Source organism: Amblyomma maculatum, chromosome 1 (genome assembly GCF_055883805.1).
Source record: "Amblyomma maculatum isolate TAMU_Amacu chromosome 1, ASM5588380v1, whole genome shotgun sequence".
NCBI classification, from domain to species: domain Eukaryota; kingdom Metazoa; phylum Arthropoda; class Arachnida; order Ixodida; family Ixodidae; genus Amblyomma; species Amblyomma maculatum.
The window spans coordinates 419,643,365-419,667,347 of NC_139344.1; the positions used below are offsets into that span (position 1 = coordinate 419,643,365).

At 44.5% G+C, this 23,983-nt stretch overlaps 1 protein-coding gene across 1 annotated transcript in view; it reads right to left on the bottom strand.

Annotated features, from left to right (window-relative positions):
- Positions 1-23,419, bottom strand: part of LOC146209218 (sodium-coupled monocarboxylate transporter 1-like) — an 87,360-nt gene extending 63,941 nt beyond the window's left edge. The window contains exons 1-5 of the mRNA XM_084579810.1: positions 23,081-23,419; positions 21,998-22,066; positions 19,098-19,149; positions 13,737-13,804; positions 7,999-8,079 (exon numbers count right to left, since the gene is read on the bottom strand). Of these exons, the coding sequence (XP_084435936.1) occupies positions 7,999-8,079; positions 13,737-13,804; positions 19,098-19,149; positions 21,998-22,066; positions 23,081-23,419 (609 nt within the window). The remainder of the gene's footprint in view (positions 1-7,998; positions 8,080-13,736; positions 13,805-19,097; positions 19,150-21,997; positions 22,067-23,080) is intronic.
- Between the last annotated feature and the right edge of the window lie 564 nt (positions 23,420-23,983).

Here is a 23,983-nt window from a genome sequence, read left to right on the forward strand (position 1 = left end):
GTACTAGAAAGATACTTTACATCCTTTTGTCGAGCTTTATGTTGAGTGACAACTACACGTTCAGAAAGACCACTCTTCTTTGGTGGCCGAAATCCCCACTCGTGATTTAGAGAGGTCGTTCTCAGCTATAAAATTTCAATGTTTATGGCACATCACGCAGCCGTACGCTCAGCAACGTTGCTAGCGATGTGCTTTATACAAGCGTGTTAAGCGCTCTTTGGGCTCCTATCTTGTCTGTCCATACAGTATATGGCTTAGCGGCTCTGAAGATAACAGCCTTCCGCTCACATCAACGCACTGTTGTGTTCGGAGACGGCAAGGGCGAGGCGCCACTTCCTTTCTAGCAGGCGTGACAACTCAATACAGCACTTCGATAACACAAATGCTTGCAGTGTCGTTAAGCTATGACTTCGGGGCCCAATGCTTCAAAAATTTTGTAGTCAAGAGCGAAACTAGAACTTTCGCATTATATCAGCAAATCTTTTACTTTTACCTCCTGGCCCAAGCAAGACGAAAAGTTTAAATTATTTTATACTTTCTAATTTATGACTCCGTTTGCACTACGATGTGAATTTTCCCTTACACAGATACCGCTGGTATTCTGACCGGTATTACTGTTGGCAGATTAATGGAATGAAAATTTTTTAGAACTTGTTGTAGCTGAGCAACACCTCGTTTTTGTAGTGAAAACGAAGCTGAGTTAGGCTTTCAAGCCGTCGGCGTGGCACCGTGGCACCGTGTGCCGTTGCCTAGCAACTGTCAAGTGGTATAGACCGAGAGCTGGGTCAGGAGTTGGAGGAGGAAAGAAGAGGAAGAAGGAAAGGAAGAAAAATCATAACTCTAAACCTCTAATAGCTGGTGAAGGTTTCATTGTTGACATGCGTGTGAACAGTCCATCATGAAATGCTTTGAGTGTGGTTATATTATCGAATGGTTTTGCTAGTTAAATTGATACACCAACCAAGATTACACCTGAAGGCCAGTAAACCATGCATTCATATCTTACTAATTCCTTTGCGTTGAATGGTAAATCTGGAGTTTGTGGGACCCCACAGCCCCTTTTAGTGTTTCAAACCGCGCGCGCTTTTTTCTGTTTGTGTTAGTGTCCGCCCGGGCAGCGCGAGTGCGCATGAGCGAGCTGCCCGGAGCGGGGGCTGCATGTTATCGGCGCAGAACAGAGGGTAGATAAGCGCGTCGGAATCATGGCTCGGGGCTTTTTCGCCGAGCGGCCGGCCAGCGAAGGGCGGCGAGGCAGCGTCCCAGGCCGGCGGGATGTGCACGGACGACAGAGCGGAGCCCTGCGTGACGAAGACAGAGCGGCGCCTACAAGAAAACCTTAGGAGTGTTAGCGTGAGTGCTGCCACGCGAGTAGCAATGCTTTTGTACCGTCATCAACGCTTTGGCCCTATTACTCGCCTTATCCGGGCCGCCGTGTGTTTTGTGTTATCGCGGTGAAGCCCTGACCCATATTCCGTTTTATTCTGCATAGTACATTGCCGCGCACTTCGACGACATGTTCCCAGCGCAGTTTTGACCAATGCTGTTTCTTTTCTATTTTATACTTTTCTGTTGATCCGGAATAAACCGGTGTTTTTAAGAAAGACTTGGTTTTTCACTCGTCGGGCGAGACCATCGCTCGCGGACCCGTATTCTAGAAGGCAGAGCCTTCATTTGGCGCCCAACGTGATTTCTGCTCGAGCTTTGAATTGCCCCGCGAGTGTAGCAATTTGAGGTTCATGCAGTTTCGTGTGTAGCGATGTCGGACTTACCGGGTGCAAGCGACCAGTTGACAGAGAAAGTTCGGCCTCCCACACAGGCGGGTTCCGGGCATGAGCAATCAGAAGACAGGAAAAGCGAACCGTCGGACCTTTGTAGCGGAATTCTTGGCATCCTGTTCAAGCTACTTGAATCAAAGGCACATTTCAGAGAAATGGTACGAAGCGAGGCAGTTTCGTTAACGCCCACTCCCTTGTATCGCGATAATCAACTGCGGCTGAATTTGGCCGTGCCAAGGTTTGAAGGATACGCCGACAAGAAATCTGTTTGCGATTTTCTTTATGAAATCGACGATTATCAGATGGCAATGGCAATTTCGGACAGCGCTCCGGTCACACGTGTGCTTCCCGTAGCTTTCGTAGGTTCCGCAGCAACCTGGAGGCGTAGACAGCGGCCGTTCACAACAAAGCAGGATTTTATAGACCATTTAGAGAAGAGTTTTTGCCGCCTGACTATGACATTCGTATGAAAGACGAGCTTTGCACCAGGACGCAAGGCGAAAACGAGGGTTTGCTAGAGTTTTTGCGCAGTTTTCAAGAGCTGCATGAGCGAGCAGATCCTGCAGTTCCGGAACCAGAGAAGGTGGCTCATGCTATACATCGGTGCCATCCAAGGTACCAGCCATATCTCCGGCGTCGCCAGTTCGCGGACTTCGATGACATGGCTAGAGAAGCATCCCGCATCGAGGCATCTTTCCTGGTGGAGCTCCAGTACAAACCACCTCCCCCTGCAGAGACTTGCCTTGAGCCGTCCTGTGCGTGGCCTGGACCATCGGCAGCACGCAGCCTGGAGACACCAGGCTGCCGTACGGGGGATGGCGACTTGCACGGAGTCACAAGTCCTGATGCGCCTACTCAGCTGACAAGTCGATCTCATGGGGTGACAGGTCAGACGGGGCCCCGTGTCTTCTTCCCAATGAAGGCTCCGCCTTCTAGAATACGGGTCCGCGAGCGATGGTCTCGCCCGACGAGTGAAAAACCAAGTCTTTCTTAAAAACACCGGTTTATACCGGATCAACAGAAAAGTATAAAATAGAAAAGAAAGAGCATTGGTCAAAACTGCACTGGGAACATGCCGTCGAAGTGCGCGACAATGGACTATGCAGAATAAACCGGAACATGGGTCAGGGCTTCACCGCGACAACACAAAACACACGGCGGCGCGGATAAGGCGAGTAATAGGGCCAAAGCGTTGATAACGGTACAAAAGCACTCCTACTCGCGTGGTAGCACTCACGCTAACACTCCTAAGGCTTTCTTGTAGGCGCCGCTCCGCCTTCGTCACGCAGGGCTCCGCTCCGTCGTCCGTGTACATCCCGCCGGCCTAGGACGCTGCCTCGCCGCCCTTCGCTGGTCGGCCGCCCGGCGAAAAAGCCCCAAGCCATGCTTCCGACGCGCTTATCTACCCTCTGTCCCGCGCCGATAACATGCCGCCCCCGCTCCGGGCAGCTCGCTCATGCGTGCTCGCGCTGCCCGGGCGGACACCAACACAAAAAGAAAAAAGCGCGCGCGGTTTGAAACGCTAAAAGGGGCTGTGGTGCACCACAAGTTTTATCGTGTTTTATCAGCAATCACTTGCCGGTGTTCTTGTGTTTGGAAGCAAGCAGGTGAATAAGGAAAACGTTCCCACCCTTAATGGACTAAGAAATAACAGACACAACACTGAATTCCTTTCGTGACGCCCTGTTGTCAGTAGAATGCACATTATCATTAATCTTACATATGCCAGTGAAGCGCAGAATACACTTGTGAATGTACTTACTCAGTTATACCATAAGAGTTTGCCGTCAAGAACATGCAAAAAAGTAAAGGAAACCGTAAACCATGGCTTACACCTGAATTACGAAATGAAATGAAAACGAGGGGCAAGCTATATCAGCGTTTTCTTAGTACATGATCAGCAGATGATCGTGTCATATTTACAAAGCATTGTATTAAGCTAACAAAAATTTTGAGAAATGCAGTTTAGTTCAGGCGTTCAGTCGTGTCCGACTCTTCGTGACGCACAGCATATTACTCATCTTTGCTGGATATGGGGGGCTGTCAAGACAGTCTGCTATGGTCGAGGTTGAACACTCTCCTTAATCGTGTTCACTCGCATAAGCCTTTATTGAAGTTAGAAATTGATAGAAAAGAAGTGTCTTGTGCTGAACAAGCTGATGCTTTTAACAATTTTTTCATAAGAATCGCTACTGCTCGTTCTACATCTTCCAATGCTAACAAATAGGTTTCCAGCCATATTAACAACACAATATAACCTCCGCGCGTAACACGGGATGAAATCGTGTCATTTATTCAAGCCTTAAACAGCCGCAGCAGTTGTGACATCAATGGTTTTCAATCACGCCAAAACAAACATGTAGTTGACATCATTGACCCAAACTCACCTATATTTTTACATGTGTTTGCAATCAGAAAATTTTGCAGCTAAATTACAGTGTGGAAAAGTTACTGTTCTTTACAAAAAAGGCGATCATAATGAGCTGGGAAATTACAGGCCGGTATCTATTTTACAGATATTTTGAAAGCTTTTGAAAAAGTCTTGCATTCTAGGATGGCAAATTTTATTGAAAAACATAATCTGTTAACACCCTACCAGTTCGGTTTCCGTAGAAACAAATCAGCTGAGTTAACGTTGCTAGAGTAGAAAAAAGTATATATATTAACGGCGTTTGAAAATAAAACAATAGAGGTTGGAGCTTTCGTGAATTTTTCTAAAGCATTCGATGTAGTGAACTATAACATTTTGCAGGAAAAATTTTGTTATTATGCCATACGAGAACAAGCACTAACTCTTATGAAATCCTACATCTCTAATAGAACTGAAGTCGTGAAAATAGGTACCTTTACATCGAAGGCTAAAACAGTCCACTGTGGAGTGGCGCAGGGATGCATTTTAGGGCCTCTACGTTTTAATGTCTATATGAATGATATCGTCACTATTAACTCTAAAGCAAAATTTATCACCTATGCAGATGACACTAGTATTTTCTTGCCAGCAACGATAATAATCTCCTTGTTGAATAATGTAACAGTGCAATGAAATCCTTAGGAGAATGGTCGAAAGTAAATGCACTGAAGATAAATGAAAGCAAAATAAAAGCGATTATATTCAGGCCGAAGAACAAGCACATAACTCCGCCACATCAAGATATATAATAAACTGACGATGCATTTATTTAGTTGAGACTCTCAAATCCTTTGGTGTCACCTTTTCCGCTAACCTGTCCTAGAATAATTCCGTCAAGTATGGTCTCAGCAAAATAAGCCAAAAAACTCGTGTAATAGGTCATTTAAAATATATCCTTCCCCGCGCATCAAACTTTTCCTTTATAATTCATTATTTTAATCACACTTTTACTATTTTGAGGTGATTGATTGAACGGCCTTTATTGAATAGGAAGGCTTAAGGCCATGGATGGGGGTAAAGGGGAATAGGCAGAATCTTTATTGTTTGCACAGCCGTCACTGAAATCATATTGCTGTGACCAGACCACTAAGGGAGCCATACTTGGCAAATATCATATGTGTGTTAGCATCAGTTTCTAGAAGGGAACGGTAGTTCAGGCGGTAAGGTTCGATCTTGGAGCGTCCAGTAGAAAAAGCAGGGCAATGCCAGACTAGGTGAGATATGCCGCCGTGCGTTAGAGTCGTATAGTGGGAGCGCGTAATCGTTTCATCTGTATACTGAGTCATTACGGGGAAACACAACATCCGCTAATATAGAACCCATCCACCTGTTACAGAAAAAGTATCTTCGACACACATTTATTGCTTCCTATACTGCTTCGACATCAACTTTCTTTCAGAACACTGGTGCAATTCCAGCTTACATACTATATAGATATCGCCCAAGTCATGTATATAAACAGGAAATCTAAATAAATATCAACAATCTAAGTAACATATCCCAATTACAGGACAGAACTCAGGTACATCACAAGACATGTCTAGGATTGACCAGTACCGACGTCATGTTCAAATTAGGGGAAACCGTGCCTTATGTACACAATACCAACACTGAAATTATTATAGTTTGGTCCGTTTTGATCTCTTCACGGCATACTGCAAATACCTCCGTAAGATGTATTTGGTTTCTATGGCATATTGGCTGGCCATGCTAGTGTTTTCTTTTGCATTTGTAGCAATGACTTCCGCTGTTTTTTTACTTTTTTTATCAATGAGATGTTTGTATAACAATAAATCTGTATGCGCATCTGTGTTTTTAATGAAGACTATGTTTGCATGTGTGGTGCTGCACTCTGCCGAAATAAGGGATTGTGGACCCGCCAAGTTGTCCAAGGACAGCCTTTTTCCTACAATCCCCCATCTGTATTTGATGGATAAAAAAATATTTTATTTCAAGCAGAAGGAGAGAAAGAAGAAGAAAAAGAAGAAAAATAGAAGAAAAAGAACAAAAACAAAAAAAAAGAAAATAAGAAGTAGAAAAAGAAGAAGAAGACAGATAACTCGGTAGTTGGTAGAGGCGAACGACAACAGCGAGTTGCTAGGACAGATGGTTCGTTCGAAAGATGTGTGGGCGGCACAGCAAATCCTGGTGTCCACTGAAAACTTCTCTGCAACACTCACAGCTTTCGCTCTATCACTAGGTTCAAGCTTTGCTTAACCCCCCCCCCCCCCCCCTTTTTTTTTTCGCTTAAATCTTGGTCCGACACTGATATGATATACCGAAGTGTAAAGCACACTCACCCCCCCCCCCCCCCCTACACTCCGCCACAACCAAAGCCCCATGGGTCGCAAACAGGAAGAAAATCGTCAAGTCACGCCCTGACTTCAAGTAAATGAAGCTGCAAGCAGACGCTTCTTCAATATATAAAGCCAGCTCCTTCCGTATCATTTGAACCATTATTTTAATTACCACTGTGAAAAATGTTAGCTATACTAGCATCTGAAGCCCCCAATTTACGGTGAACGTTTGGACTCGGAAGATGTGCTTCCCACCAACGAGACTACGCACGTCTCTCGCCTCTACTCTCTAAAATCTTCCCACCACCCCCTTCCAACATATAAAAAAGGCTACGCTCACACAGACATCTCCAACAGCTTTCCTATGGCTGGTACCCACGGTGAAAGTAAACTAAAAGATGCCACTCTTCGTCTAGCAGCTCTAGCTGTGCACAGAAGACGTAGGAACAGAGCACGCTGAAAAGCTAACCCTTAAACCACTGCATGAATTGCATCGATCGTGTTTATTTTTTTCAGACACGGATTTCTAAAAGCAGCCCCTCTACGAGTAGCAACGAAGCCAGATGTTTGACCCACTGGCCAAGATCATGGGTCATGCGACTCATTCATTTCCATGGGATGTGGTTATTCGCTGCGGTGGTGAAGTGGATAGGGCGCTCGACGCCTTCCCAAAGGATGGGGGATCGAATCCCGGCGGACGCCTTTCGATGGAGGCGAAAAGCCTTTGTGCTGTGTGATGATGTCAAAACCTCTGGATTCCTTCACTACGGCGTCTCTAATATCCTGAGTCGATTTGGGCCGTTAAACACTACAAACCAAACCAAACCCAACCATGGGATGTCTTAGTTGTCCATGGGTCACGTCTCTCATTAGTCTCCAGACTGCTCACTAAATTTATTTCGCACATACAGTTCTAGAAAAGCTGACTATAAAACTCGTGTGAAACCACACAAACGCGATCACGACTTCTCGGTGCTTTCAGTTCAGAAAGAAAGCTTTCGTGATATTTTCTTGCCATTGCGTGGCAAGTGTAAGGTGCGCAGAATGCACCTAGTGTAGCCCGTGCTCCATCTGAGAACCTATGCGAGGACGATATATATTTACTGCTCATAGTGCCACGCCATGTTCGTGCAAGGTGCATTCGAAACCTTCGCCCTCTTTAAAACTCCGATCAAGATAAATGCAACTATTTTTCGTTGTTAGCATACAAAGTACCTGCGAGAAATTCGCTACCTAATCGAAAGGCTTAGCATTTTTAAGTAACACGATACAAAACACTCCACTGAAGGCTACCTCATTAGGCGTTCGCGAAACTGAGATTTCCGGCAACAAAAATTCATCGCTGTAATCTTAAGAGCAGTGATGCATGTTGTTGGCTACACCGCCTAGTTAAAATCATTCTGCTATCAGTAGTGAAGACCTGCGTAGTGGCATTCCGTTCTTAGGGCTGATATATGAGCGGATAGAAACGTGAAAGGCACGGTGCATTTTTTACCTTGTTAAGTCCTACACTTACCGAGGTGATAACCATGATGTATCCCACATAGATAAGGATCATTTGAACCACGTCCGTCCAAACCACTGCTTTGATGCCGCCCTGACGAAGGAAGTGCGCGCGCAATTGTACTCGTAAAGGCGAGAGTTTTTGCAGGTTAATAAGTGGGGAAATAGAAAAAAGAGGGCGTGGGAAGGCAATCCGATATGTTGCATTGTGTAAAACCATTTAGCATGATCAAACGGGTCGCAACGCAAACACTCGCTTGTCGGTGACTTTGAAGAACATTCAACGAACGGTTAATGGCTTATTTCAGTGCTTTTCAACCGTGAAAATGTGAGGGTCTCCTTCTGGACCAGTGGAAGTGGTAGAGGACTCTTCAGGACAGGGGAGGGGGAGAGGGGTTATGATCTTGTGTGGAGTGCTGCCGCAATTTGAGGGCGCGAAAGTGAGATAGAGCCAAGGCTTAACTAACCTCTAAAAACTCGCAGTTCATGAGTCAACACGTCACAGCCTGCAGAGTACATGAGGAAGAGGCGACGTGTCAGCGTTGCTTGCAGGCCACTAGAAGTGATTAGACTCTTCCCAATAACGCGCCTGCTCCTTTTCGAAAACCTAAGGTGTTCTGCATTGCAGCTATAGAGCTCAAGTTTCACTGGCGCCAGCATCACCAAACACCGTAAACTCTTTCTTGCGCGCTATCGGTTTCCACACCCTTCGCGCTTTTTTTTCTCTTTGAGAAACTAATATCGTCTTTTAACTTCGTGTTTTTAAAGCTGTAAACCTGTCTACTCAAGCCAGAGCTATCGCGTGACCTTTCTGTTTTTTTATAGCCGTAAGTTTCGCTGACCCCGAAGATCGCCTTAGGGACCCTTATTTGAAACACTGGTGTATTCGAAAGTAAGGTTCGTATCACCTCCGACAAAACATTTTTTTTTTGCTTTTGCTGCAAATTCAAGCGCAAGGCTTATCTGAACAGTTTAGCGCATTTTAATGACTGAATGACTGGGGTTGCCTGAAGTAAGGTCACGGTAAATAGCACTCGATGGTGTTACGCGCAATTGCTAAGCCGGAGGCCACTATACACCGAGTAAAATACAAGAGTTATCTCAACGTCAAAGTCTCGAAAGGGCTGCGGCCGCAGGGAAATTATTTTCGTGGCTGCTCACCATACTCCTATGTTCATAGTTTCCCGTCTTCCAAACAAGCCTTGACTCGGTGCGAAAGGGACCGTTAGTCTTGGCACGAAAGCCATTTGAAATGAAGATCCCGTTTGTCGCTACCGCCACGTGCGAATTTAGCGCAGTTAATAAGTTTCTGGAAGCAAAAGGCGTTCAACTAATCAAAATTCATCGCCAGTTGACGGAAGTGTACGGAGAGTCGTGCGTGGATGTTAAAAACGTCCGCAAGTAGTGTAGGGAGTTCGCAGCCTGAAATTGAGGGCGAAAAAAGAAGCTGGAAAAAAAAAGCAGTCAAACGCTTGCTCAACAGCGTGGCGGTGAGCTGCTATGACGTGGGCAGCAAAAACTGCTCGACCGCAACGGCAAATGTGTGGAAAAGGAGAAAAATGGTCTGCCTTTTATTTGATTATATATATTATATATATATATATATATATATATATATATATATATATATATATATATATATATATATATATATATATATATATATATACAAAATACAGATCGCCGTAAAACTAGCAGATTTATTTGATGACAAATAGGTGTCTCATTTTAGCTAGGTGCCCAAATACAGGCGGCAAAGAGCAGTGCCCTTTTCAACACTAATTTCTAAAGATATTAAAATCTCGACAAAAAAAAAAAATTCTTCATTTTTTGTGCCTTTAAAGGCTAACAACTAATGAAGGTTGGGCACCGCCCTCCCCCCCCAAAAAAAATTGTTTAGTAATAAAATAACTTCTGGACTAAGGCGGAACTCTCATTAGGATCATGCTAGATTTAGAGCATTAAGAAAGCTATTTTTAACTGAACCTTCGCGCCCATGACGCCTTCTTGAGACATCGTTCAGGATACGTAAATGCAGCTTACTTTTGCAATCAATAACTGAATCATAAAGCTGAAGAGAGCACATCGGAAAACATTATGAAAGCCCCATGACGCATACAGATATATACCGAGCTACAAACCAGTCATCAAACATTTCGATCGAGAGCCAAATAAGTGCTCTTAAAGCTTTACCAAATACTGGGTAATTCTGCTTTACAGGTCTGGAAAATACACAACTGTTCAGAATTACATCCATAGCAGCTAACGCGCACATTCATGCAAAACTAGAATAACTGCCACGATTACAACATCATGTAATAATTCTAGCACCTCATCATTAGCGAATGGAATCGTATCAGTTGCGCATACGCACCACGGCCACTTGGCTTCCCATCCTATCGCGCCACCTCAATGCAGTCACCGCATCTATAAAGGCTTCACAGCCAGTGTCATCTACGTAACAGCAACATCAGCTCAATACTGAAAAACCTGACTTTCTTTCCTGTTCTAAGCTGGACTAGTTCGCGTCGTCAGTCTTTCCTACAATAATAAAAAAAAAGAGAATATGGATTCTAGCGTTGTTGCTATGACAAATGGCAAATGTGTGTTCTTTATGATAAAATAATGTTCATACGTACTACTCAGAAAATGAAGCTTCTCAAACGTCATCTAAATTAGCTTTGGAAAGGGTGTGTCTGTTGTATACATACGTGGTAACTTCTAAGAGCCACCCTTCTAAGCACTTTATCTATTCACTTCCGTTGTGGTGAATTTGTTGACAACCTGTCACTAGCACTAGTGTTAGAAGTGGCGGGTCGAGCAGCTCACGATAAAATCGCTGCTACCAGTGTTAACTGTGGGAGAGTTGGGGCCGCTTGGACCATCCTCTGCCAACGCGACGACCGGCCATTTCAGAGCCAGAACGCTAATGTAGCAATTCTAATCGCTGTATCAAGGCTCCAAGTCGACGAGAGAGGGGAACAAAAGGTGACTTTTTACATTATTTACTGGCATGGCAAAGGATAGAACAACATCGGCACGGGGGCCGAAAGCTTCTGACTGGATGCAACCGTCATCGTACAGCACCGGCCAGGGAGATCCCCCACGTCCCCTCCGGCCAGCAGCACAACACTCGATGGACGCTCACGACGGTCTCACTTGACAACATGCGTTGCCCCTTCTTTTACAGACCAGCAAGCCGCTGGTCTTTGAACAGTGTAATTCTAGACGGCACTTCGGTACGGTAAAACCCTTCGCGGGGCATGTTGGTGCATTGCTTCTGAAATTTCAAGCGCAACCAATCGTCAATGTCGTCACTGTATCTGTGTGGCGTCATTGTTGCGCTTGAATTATCAGAAGCGATTGAGGCAGCTGTTGGCGGCGGCCCAATAGCGGACGCACTGGTCTCCCATTGCGGATCTGCCGCGGAGCTAGGGGCCGAGCAGGGCGCGCCTTCACGTCGCCGGCGAGCATGGAGTTTTGCTGATCAAACGTGCCTAGACGCGTTTGTCGCCATGGCTTCTTCTCAATGCATTTGTGTAATACGGAGCAGCACCGGGGCTTGTAATGGGGCTTCAGGCACTCGCCGGCATCTGCTCGGCTCCAGTCGACGGCCGCTGCAGGGGCTGCGCGAACCGTGGCTAGGAGCCTGATCTTAATATTGGTAACTAGGCATCAAAATTAAATTTTCGTGCAAGATATAGCTGTTATGTCAAGAGACCCATCTGTCTATACGATACATTACAAAACAAGTTTTGCTACCTTTAAATGCCCTTCATTTTACAAATATTTCACCGCAACATAGACGCGACTTCTCATGTAGCAATTTCAGCGCGATAAACGGCATTAATCGCAATATTGAATTCGGTTACCGAGTTTAGAATTATGGACCCATCACTTTCGTACAATCGCTGGAGAGCATAGAGATTCACTGAGCTCGACCTGTCTTGAGAATTACAGAAAGAAATTACGCCCAGACGAAGAAGCTTCCACCTGTCGAAAAAGGTTAGCTCGACCTGCGAACTGAGGCTTCCATGATCTACCCTTGTTTAGACTCTTTCCTACCATTGAAGGGGATTTAGTTTTATTTGAAACAAAAGCACAATTAAAACTACCTTTGTTGCATGCATTTCGAAACCTATTTCACCTATGTGTTTTCCTTAAAAATATTGTCGCTGCACGGCTTACTGCTTACGGTAAAGTGCCATGATACGTTTCTTTCATCATGCGCATCGTGAAAAGCAAAAAAAATTTTCGGTCGTTGACACTGTTAGCCGCTCATAATCAATCCTTAGCCGAACTGAGACTAAATGAAACACCCTCCTGACTTTTTCTCATGCAAACATAATATCCACCCTGAGCTTCGAAGCTACGTTTTAAAGCTTTTTTTCATCATTTATTAATGATACTTGCAATATATATGTTATAGTTGTCTTCGCCGTGCTTGTGTTCTGTAACATTACCAAACTTTGGGACGCTTACTGACAGATTAATTTTCCTTCCGCACTGTGTGTTTCTCTTCGAAATCACTTTTGTAGCGAAAGCTACACTAGCCACGAACTTGCGATTTCGATGTGGCGATGCTCCGAGGCAGCACAGAATGACATTGAGCCGTTGCCTAGTAACCAGCGTAGCTGGCGGGTGCCAGTGCTTGCCGCAGAGCAGCCGCCGCGGTTTGGTATGACGTCACACTGCCTGCCTCATCGTTGCGCTCGCCTTCGCTCGCTTCGCCAGCTGTTCGCATGCCTGATATCTAGTTCTAGTTGGTGATGCTATCACATGGTGACGTCATCGGCCGGGACTTTATGACCGGATGTGACACCATCATGGTGTCACATCCGGCCATGACTAGTAACAGGAAGTGATAATGATGTCCTATCTGGTCATGACGTCCCGACAAGTGAAAACTTCACCAGGCGATTCACGCATATACGAAGCGGATCACGCCGAGTGTTCGATCCAGGAGTCCGTGCGGCGCCTTTTATTTGGAGCTTCCTCGAACGCCGTACCACACAGCATATAAAAATAGACGCAGCACAGCAGGCATCAGAGGCGTTTCAAAATGCTTGACAGCAAAGAAAAGGTGTAATATTCGTCACAGTTCTCCCTGGACACGTTAACCGAGCTGTAAAGAAAAGGAAAAAGGTGGCAGTGAAGCAGAGAGAAAGAGGGGCCGTAGTGGATGGCTTCGGACCACTTCGCTACAGACGCTTTCGCGTCATCGCCGCACTTTAGTAGTCCAAAGTGCCCCTAGAATTTTTATTTTTGAGTGCACCATTGTTGGATATTTATGTAATTGTACTTTTTTGTGTACCTTTTGCTTCTTTCCTCCAATAAACTCAATCCACTCCAAAAAAAAAAAAACCACAGCGTTTTTTTAGGCATTGGTGTGATCATTGCAGACGTTTATGTGACATTGGCTTATAGAAGTCTTATCACTATCGTCTCGTTTCGTAGTATTCTTCGTTCGTAAAAAAAAAAAGGTCTGTAGTGTTCCCTTGAGTATATGGATGAAGCAGAGGTCACAGGAATAATTTTGTCATAACAAAAATAACAAACCTAAAGCATGGGGAAGTTTAGAAGATCATGAAGCCATGCCATTTATCACGGAGAACGCACAAACTGTGAACAATCGCACTGAATGCGTCATTTGGAAAAGAAATGGGTAAGGAAACGTACAAAGTGCAGAAAGCGAGGTGAAGTGGTCGTCAACCCTCGGCTATTGCGTCTAGATTTTAGACTACTACTTACTATTGCGGTGTAGAAAGTGCATACAATTCCGAACAAGATTATGGACGACCACACTGGCATTCCAGTCACTGCAGCAGAAAGGCGAAATGTAGGGTACAAGTGAACTTCAACATGACAATGAAAACAGAGTAAACTGTCATTTCATTTGCTCAAAAAAGTTGTTACCAGGACAAAATGGTCAATAAATCTTCATTCATTTATGCAAACTTCAGCAATACTTTTTCGATTCGCGCTTTTTCAGTTTCGTTGCATTGTTCATCTACGACATATACTCAGGTTGCAGAAAAGCTAATAAAGCGCCATATTTTTTGCGGTTAGTCGTGTTTGTCGCGTTTCTCCAAGGTACTGATGAGCTGTCCTTTGTGTCCTGCATATCGAGTTCACTGGGTCTTTTCCTGTTACAGAGAAACCTTGGTCTACTATGTTGCGTGTCACACAGCTAACATGGGCAAGGTTCCTATCAAAACTGTAGAAAAAGGGATTTGCATTGCGCGCCGCCCCATTTGCTTTATGTTTTGCGTACGTAATTGTCTCCAAGCAGAAAGTTCGTTCTTGTGCCATCAATTTCGTTTTTGGCATCCTACAGCCTCAAGTTAAAAACTAAGATACTGCATTTAACACTGCAGAAGTGCTAAATTTCCCCAAGAGAATATGAATGTGCTGTGTAAGAAGCGCGTTGAGGCAACATGCTGCATGTGTGGTTAGGTGGCTGGTTGGACTACTTACGAGCCTTGTTGATTGACTGTTGTCTCTCAATGCTACGCTACGTAGTCATCCTAATCTGCTAGAGAGGGTAGCTGATAGTAACGGCAAATATGACCCGACTTTGAGCGTTTCCGGCTTCAAACAAAGCCACAGTGAGGCTCATAGTATTTCAATTAGTACAAAGCGGGTCATGAAGGGCGGGGGGAAAGGGTTCTAGCTGGGCGTCAGTGGACAGCTGAGGCGGGTCGTGCGCGGGCGTTGCATATGTTACCCTGAAGAGTCTCTTGTGGGCTGCCCAGATATGCCCCAATCAGTCGCAGTTTGGGTCTGTTTGGACAGCCCAATACAGCTGCTCATACGCAGTCCGAATTACTGGATGTTAAAAACGTACTAAAACACTCAATCGGTCCCAAATCGTACCAACTTGGGCAGCCCCTGATGACGAACCTTCTGACGCTCCTGCCAGTTTGCTCTTTCTTTATAACTAAACGATTCTGATGCTGATACTACGGGGACGAGCCCAATTTCGCTTTGCCCAAATATTCTCCTTAGGAGTCTAGCTTAACATTTTGTGACCGCCTCAGTCTCAGCAATTGTCAAAAGAGAAAAATGGAGGAATGAATATTTATATCATTCCAGCTGGGCAATGCAATGCGCCTAAGTGTTTTCATTTTTTTCGGTACCTGACTAATATGGGCAGCTCATGTAACCTTTCTGTAATCTCCTACATTGGCCTCTCTAAGATGGTTGGAAGATATTTTATTTTGATGCGGTGTCTCGAATAATATTGATGAAATAAAAACATGGTAGTTGCCCAGTGCATAACGGGAAGGATGGCAAAGTGATTGCTCCGTTTTGTCTATATCTGCACAAAGCGCATATTTGCGAGATCAGAAAATATGTAATCTTTAATGATTGTATGAATGCGATCACAACTGTTTGTAAATTGTCGCGAAGAGGCGCGTATGGATAGGTGTATAACGAATTACATATGTAATAGGGCACAATACAAAACATAACGGTCCATTTGGAGTCTACTGCGGCATTTCATCTCCTGCCCCGATTAGGCTCATTTTTATTTTACTGCACAGAACCTCAACAGTGTATTGCATATGACCTCAAATGTATCACAATAGGCCAATGTTGGCAGTAGGCCGTGCGATAACGGCCTAGTGCAGTGATAGCTGAAGCTGGACATATAACGGCGTTTCGCGGGTAGTCTTATACGGCTTAATGGATCTACATTTTGCCTAAAGCACACATTCTTGTTGCATTTAGAGGCTTTATCTATATAATACCTATAGTTGCACGTACCCTAAAGCGGCCGACAGGTGGTCGGTTATGCAGGCATGGCCGCTTTCCAACACAGCCGCCGCACATGCGAGGTTAGCTCATTTAGAGCAAGCCTAGGTTTTTCCTCCATAACGCTCATATCCGTGTTGTATCTGCCCAGAGTACCCCACAAAGGGCCCATGTGGTCCGCAAGGAGCACGACTGTTTTCCAGACCTGCCCCAGCCCATGCGAATCCTACTGTGTTTTGAGCAAAGTAGCCCGATTTAGGCTAACGCGTTTTTTTTTTTTCTTGATAAATGCCCAATTCCTTTCCCGTTTTTTCGAACACTCCACAGGGGCCCATGCGATAAGCATGCGGGCATGCTCATTTTCAGGAAGGCGGTAGAGCCGAGCTGGCTGGGCCATGTTCGCAGGGAACGATAAACAGCGTTTACAGTCGTGTATTTTTCAGCCGTACAACGTCCAGCGCCGCACCCTCTACACTGCTCAGCAATAAGTCCCTGTTTTGTATACATAAAGTCTGGTTTTGATTTGCTTCTGCCCTCAAGTTGCCCAATGAGCATGTGTGGGCCTGATGTGGGAACGTGCGCTCAGTTAGCACTTGCCACACTTACATTAACATGGTTGAGGATAGCCCAGTTTTATAACTCTGTCACACGGGCAATCTGAATGCCAATTGAGTAAAGGGCCATTGAAATTTTGAAAGATGCACCACTGCCATACGGCAAATTTCAATTTCAATGACCATTGTTTAGTGGGCGTGTGCTCTGACAGATGGCGCCACGGGTAGCAACATCCAGTAAAAATATGACGGTGAAACATAATAATAAGAGGCGGATATTGCACTAAGTGCTATATTTAAGCAAAATTTCGCTCAGAGTAGGGCATTGAAATACCTCACAGCACATAATAACCCACGGGAACCACAGGCAAGCAACGGCGGAACGACGACGAACGATATGCAATCGACGCACTGATTTTGCGCCAGCGATGCTTCCACAGCTCGGCGGTAGTCTTCGCTGCGTTCGTAGTTGTAATCGTTAGAAGCACATGTGGAGCCCTTCGTCGCAAAGCGTGCTAAAAGGCGAACATGAGTGAAACGTTGCCGCATGCCGCACTGCCACAGAGCAATACCTAGAACAGCGTCAGTTCGTTTACATTTGATCAGCGAAGATTCTCTTGAGCGATCATTTTGACACCCGAAAAACTAGTTGACAAGCTGTTTGATGTAATATAAATAATTTATTCCAGAAGATGGTTTGTTCCTTTTAGGTTTGTCTTGTGTTTCACCTTAGGTTGAATGTGGGGCCGCTCTCAATGTTCCTCGGCATTCCAATAGCCATTCGCGAACCTCATTGAGTCAATGTCGATTAAGTTCAATCGTCATTGAAAACTGCCGTATGGCAGAGGCCGATCCCCATTGAGTTCGATTTCCATCGACTCAATGGACATTAAAACAGCCCGTGTGACAGAGGTATAAGACTCCCCGCGTTTTCCCTTAAAACTGGCATGGGTATTAAAATGGCGAAAAACCACTGTGATGCCATAGCTTATAACAACTGGGGTCCACCTCAGGGGTTCCACGGAAGCCCCACAAAGAGTTCTATTTGGGGACCTAGATCTGGATGCACAGTTACCTTGAATCTTTTATACTTCTGGGTATTTCCGCATTTATTTTCTGTTTTCTTGCCTCCGAGAAGATATGGGGGTTCACTCACATGGATGACTCATCATCACATAACATTTAGCTGAAATCAGGTCTTCTTTTCTTTCAATCTGTTTTAGATGGATGATTGCGAATTAAAATGTGTAAATCAATCAGCCTGATTCACTATCTTAGCCTCAAAACTAATTTAGGTTCCGGTCTGTTGGAAGATGGCAGCTGGCATTCACTCTCGTTTCGAGAAACATTGCAGCTGATCTCGACAAATTCTGCACAAGCATCGTTTAAGGAAATATCTCTTGAGATACGTGTTTCACTCGACCACAAACACCACAACACTTAGGATGACATCGAAGAGACCTATAACTGCCTTAGTGCCAAAAAATGAACCACGAAGGAAATGCACAAAAATTTTAAGGAAATAATGAGAGTAGAGCACTGCAGAATCTGCACTGAAGAAATGCGTAAGCCTTAGCGTTGTTGCTGCACATGGTATACCACTCCTCCCTTATTGAGATTTCACATTGCGGAAATTATGATAGCAGCTGCATCGTTGACGACATTGTGTAGCAAGGTGTGGGCATGTTGTTTTATCTTTTTTTTAGGTTGTCTTCGATTAAACAAGTCAACAGATTGTGTGATCTAATTTGCTCATTTTATTACTGTTTTTTTCTCAAACTTCCACCTTTTTGTCACGTGACACACATGCAAACACGTCAGACTTCCGGTGAGATGATCCTTGCCACGCGTTACGTGAACCTACCACGCATCACGTGATCTGACGTGTGACGTCCCATCCGGACGTCATCATTACTCTGCCTGCTATTTTGACATCTGATTGATTTTTTTTTTCGCTATATATAATTACCTGAGAACTGCATTTTGCTCATACAATTTCCCAGACGAGGTTTTTCACTCCTGTATCTAGAACAATCATTCTCTTTTTGGTAACTCGTTCGGTTACAACGAAATCGTGTACACAACGTTTGGAGAGAGCAAGCCTAAAAAATATACAATTGATGCTTACGAGTTATTAAAATGAATGCACTACGTGAATAACACACGAAGAACTATATGATGCCAGCGCTGAATGGTTTGAAGGAAAAATGCTGTGCTGGTGGTATCGTATGTACCTATAGCACCGCCGTCCTATCATTTCTGCAGAATGGTGCGCAGGTTGAAGTTTCTTACTGACCACAGATGTGCGGCAAATATCATGCCAAACATAAGCTAATGTCTGGTTTAGTTTGTAGGGATTAACGTTTTAGAAAGAATAACACTATGTGAGATGCCTTATTTTAGTGTTTAGAAAATTTGGACCACCTGAGATTGTTAGACGTGAAATGACATCGTTGCTCTTGCAAGTGCTGAAACACACTGAAGTGGGGAATATTTGATTGGTTTGTGAGGTTTACCATCGCAAAACCACTCAGGCTATGAAATAAGCCATTGTGGAGTGCTCTGGAAATTTCGACCATCTGGGATTCTTTAACGTGAAATAACATCTCACAGCACACGGACGCCTTGCTTTTCGCCTTCATCGAAAAGCAGCCGCTGCGGCCGGAATTCAATCCTAAACCCTTGGACTCACAAGTCTAGCGCCCTAACCAATCCAGCACCGTGGCGGGGGTGAGTAATATTTGAGGCGTGTTTTAGCAAGCAAAGGAAATTGCAGATGAGCTGCCAAATTTCCCCTCACCTGAACCCAAAGCCAAGGAAGGTCCGTACAGTACAACACCCATGTAGAGAAGCTGCAAGAGCAAAGCCATTTTGAATAAAGGCCATGAAAAATTTTTGCGGAAAAATGGTAGTCTAAATTCTATTGTTAAAGCACTCCTAGACAAGCGGGGTGGATTCCTCCGATTCTCAAATACTGCGGTTTCCTTCAGCCTAACCATTTGCTGCTGCGGCAACAGCCAAGCTCAGCATTGCTCTACAGAGTTGCACTAAAACTTGCTATGAGTGGCCATGACAGCCATGACTATGATCAAGGCCAAGGTTAAGAGTAATTAGACCTATCTGAGCGGAAGTTTGACAGTGAAGTCTGAACGCGTACGAGCACACAGGGGCATTATTACCCCTTCCTAAGCCTTATTTATCGTGTTAGGCTTGCTTAATCCTTAGATGTCTAGCTTAGCTCAAGCATCTTTCATGTTTTCGCATGTAAAGCTTGAGTGCTTATCTATAATTAAGCCAATGCCATTTTATCTCTTCTAGAAACACACCTTGTTATACATAAAGGCTCTGTATTGTTGCCAGCTACGATAATATTGCTTAGTCTGTGGAAAGAAAGAATACGTCTAGGACACAACAGTGTCAGCTTAATTAACTGTTGGAAACAGGCATGGAAACACAGAATAAAACAAAATTTGCAACCTAAATGTTTTGCAAATAAACTGCTGCAAATATCGGTGGCAGGGAGCACACGTAACAATCTTTTTGAGTACTTTTATTCCGTAGTGGCTGTGCGCATTGCAAATAAAGCACATAAAGCACTATTTTTCGGCATGTACTACACTTCTGAGTGCTGAAAATGGGTCTGACAGTTACTGTACATTTGACGCTAGCGAATACAAAATCTGTAGATATTGCAAAAATTATGTATCTAATGGGCAAGAAACAAAAATTTCGGCCTCGCCATACTCTCCGTAGAGGCAACTGAAGCTCCTGATACTCTGGGTCTTCATGCGGAGCGAGCGAGCACTCCTTGAAAACGTTTCACATAAACTAATCTCAGGGTCATTCGTATCTCTTATCTCGTTTGTGCACCATTTTTCTTTTCCCATGTCCTCTATTGATTTCACAAAAATACAGTGGTCACTGATATAAACGCAGCTAGTCGTGGATATATGTATATGCAGCGTGTTCAAAATTCGAATTTACTGAGTTTTTAATTCGAAACGCTGTACTCTAAGTCCGCTCTTGCACGGTGATAATGCGGCCAGGCAGACGCAAATCGGGGTAGTAATTGTTCCTGTAAATTAAGTAATTAAGTACATTTATCGAATAACTTTTCAATGGCTGAATTTGACGCGCATAGGTTTAATGAGAGCTTGGACGAAGTTTATTTGAGGGCTATTCTATTTTGTAGTTTGAGCAACGGGCCACTGTCCTGAGATATGCATGTTTAAAATTTCGTCCCAGGGGGTCTAATTATGCATGCGAGTATGCGATTCTCGGCGTGAGAAGCCTCCCTGTTACGCAGCTATTGCCTATAACAATCCGCCCTTGCTCCGCCTTATAAAATTGTTCAACCCGAGGAGGTTTAAAACTACTGTAGCGGAGAGCACGCTCCAGAGCTGAAGACACGCGCCGCCATCCAGCCATAGGAAGCAAACGCGCCGTCCACCGTGGTGCGTAGTTGGCGCGGTAGCTTCTGAATGTTGCAGTGAAAATTGGTTATTTCGTGCGTTGCGTGCGGCTGTACAAATGGAGCGAAAAGAGCTCCGTGATTCCGTTTCACTTGTAAGTACCAATTTCGAGCATACTGAAAACGTAGCGATCTGTAGCGGCGCATGCTGAGAGCTCGTAGTCTGTGGGAGTGGGCAGTCCTGCAGGAAGGTTGGCAGCTATGAGACGGGGACAATTCATGTTCGACGCACTTCACGGTGGATTGCTTCAACCCGTCATTGTAGTCGATCATTTTAGTCGCTACTCATGGCTAAGCATTTTTACCCGTTTCTAATCAATCGCTGTTTTTCAAGTCGTCGTTTGACACAATTGTCGTTTCGTCGTCATTAGCAGTCATGATATGTCATAATTGTTATTCATTAACTACCACAAACTATAGTCATAGCGATTGAAAACCACTGTGGGGCAAGGCATCAAGCGCGGCGGGCGATATGCGGCTCCTGTTTCTTGCTCATGGCAACATGGCCGCGTAGCTTCACCTCCGTGCAATGCTAGGTAAGGCGACTTCCGCTTGCGCAGCTTCTTTTTAAACCTTGATTCCACCAAAGGCGGCGCCCAACACGTTTCGTTCTTGGAAACCGTGTTCCTTTTGAAAATTCAAGAGAATGACTCACTGTCCGGTCGGCGTGAGGGGAGCGCCACTTTGAGCGACTGCATCTACGAACGGTGGAAGGATTCGATTCCGCTCGGCTTTAAACTAGGCGGGTAGTCACACGGAGCCAAAGCACATTGCCACGCTTTGTTGCCACAATCGGAGGCCTTAAGCTAATACAATTACTTCAGTGTACAGCCCACACCGAGCGCAATATATATCAGAGAACAGCCTGAGATCATTACTTCCTAAGTTTCTGGGTCTTCGGGTATATGCGGAAAGCTTACCAGGTGGCTTTGTATACTCTTTGACCGAGAAAGCATGTGATGGACTGATATTCTTTATTACGCCGGCTTTTCAGAAGCAAAACCGCATGTGCAAGCGCTCATAAGATGGAGTGAAAGTGTTAAAATTCAGCTGACAAAAATGCATTCATTTGCCCTGCAGCTTCTGTTCCGTCATTACAGAGGTAGAGGGGGAATAAAATCATGCAAAGTGAGTAGCCACAGACCACGTTTTAGGTATAAACACTTCATAAATATAGCACAATTTTTATTGGTGATTTTTATCAAGATAGCGGTGAAGGGACCACTCACCGTTTGTACGATGAAAAGAGCGGACGCGATGTTCCTCAAAGTGGTTGAATTGAACCTCCTCTCCAAGTACTGTGAAAGAAAAATTCAAACCATGGCCGATCTGTTCATACATCTCCTTTCTTTAACGCGGTGATCCAATTAGCATGCAAGAGGCTGAGCTTACATAAGTTTCTTTGTTTTGTGCCGTATTGACGATACTTTGCAAGGCTACCTGAGTAATGGCTGGCTAACGATTAGAGAGATGGGTGAGGTGACAATTGTCGGCGCCAGCCACACAACTCGCGATGTTTCAGGCGTAAAAGATCCAGTCGCCTTAAACGCTTGCCATTCCTCGCAAAATTAATTATCGGTTTGGATCGTCGACTCTACTAACACATTAACGAGTCAAATATTGTAAAAAACAGTGTATCTAGCAAGTATTGCCGGGTTTAATGACCAAGCAATCGACTAGCGCTGAAAAAAGATTATTGTTTAGGAGGGATAATCTTTTTGGATAATAAGCAAGCAGCTAAGTGTTGTTTTTCCCATGGAATCGCTCTAAATATCTTCCCAAAATCCACGATTAACCTCCAAGAGTAATATATCAGAATAATTCGTTTATGCAAAGTGAAAAAAAAAATAGAAAAGGGTGACACCGGGCAGCTTTTGTACACTCCCGTAGTTTATCGAGGACGAGTGGGACGGTTAAATACTTTCTGTGTAACCAAATGAACAATTTTAGAGTCGCTTTATTTTTATCTCACAAACCAATATTGTTAGCTGCCAGAATGCTTCTCAGGAACCGTGATAATATTTCTTACAAGGACACTGTCGGAATTTAGAACCCTTTTGCTTAAGTTTCGAACGCCGTAATAATTGATACGAATTCATTTAGAATAATTCGAATTTTACCAGTCGCTCTAGAGGCGTATCAATGGGCTAAGATATACCGTTGGCGAAGTGTCAAAGCTTCCTCAAGTTAGTATACTCTACTCTGGGGGCAAGATGAACCGAAAAAAAAATATATATATATATATATATATATATAATTAACCTCGGAAGGCAAAACTATTTAACAAAGAAAATTCAGATATTTATACATGCCTCGTTAATGCTGGTGATGTCCATGTTGTAGTACATGGGCAGAAACACGTACGCAGCCATAAGCACAGCCAATGAGGAAGATATTGCGCCCGTCCATAAGGCCGAGCCACGCATGAACACTTCCGAGGGAAGCCCGAGGATGGAAGTGGTTGAAAGGAAGCTGACCACCATGGACATCGACACCGGTAGCCACGCCAATTCCTTGTTGGCCGTGAGGAACTGTCTGGTGGACTTTCTTCTGCGGTCACGCCAGGCGAAGAAGACGCCGATGCCAGCCGACAGTGTCAGCAGCCCAACCAGCACCACGTAGTCTAACGCAGTGAATGTGGATGCTGCCATCTTTTTCCCGCTTGTTTGCCGCCCTGTACTGTCCACCTCTCTACGTCGACCCTACCAGACGCCACTTCAAGAACGGCTCCTTTTTTATGCGGATGAATATATTCACCTTTTGGCCTGTTCTAGGGATTGCTTGACCGGTGGTTCTGCGAAGTGGTGATCCTGCATGGAGCGCAATTATCTAAATGCCTGAAAAAATGAATTAGTTCTGTCTGGCATATAATTATAGCACTCTCGCGTTTTCTTGTTGTTTTACTGTGAAACATTCTTATGCTAATTAAGCGATGGCCCATATGTGTGTCCATCACAACAGTGCTTCCTTACCTGCTGAAAGCAACTGGGAGCTGTTGAGTGCCATGCTGCCTCATCATTTTTCGGGCTTAAAATGCTTAGCTGATAAAGCCGTATTGCCTGTCTTTTAATTTATTGTAATGAAGAGCAAATTGGCTTCACTGTTTTGAAAACCAGCTGACTGAAAAGTTTGCACTGCGTACGGTTTATGCAAGAAGACTTTTTATTCGCCTTAAACGATAAATCTATAAGCACAAAAGCTTGTGCTTGAAAGCG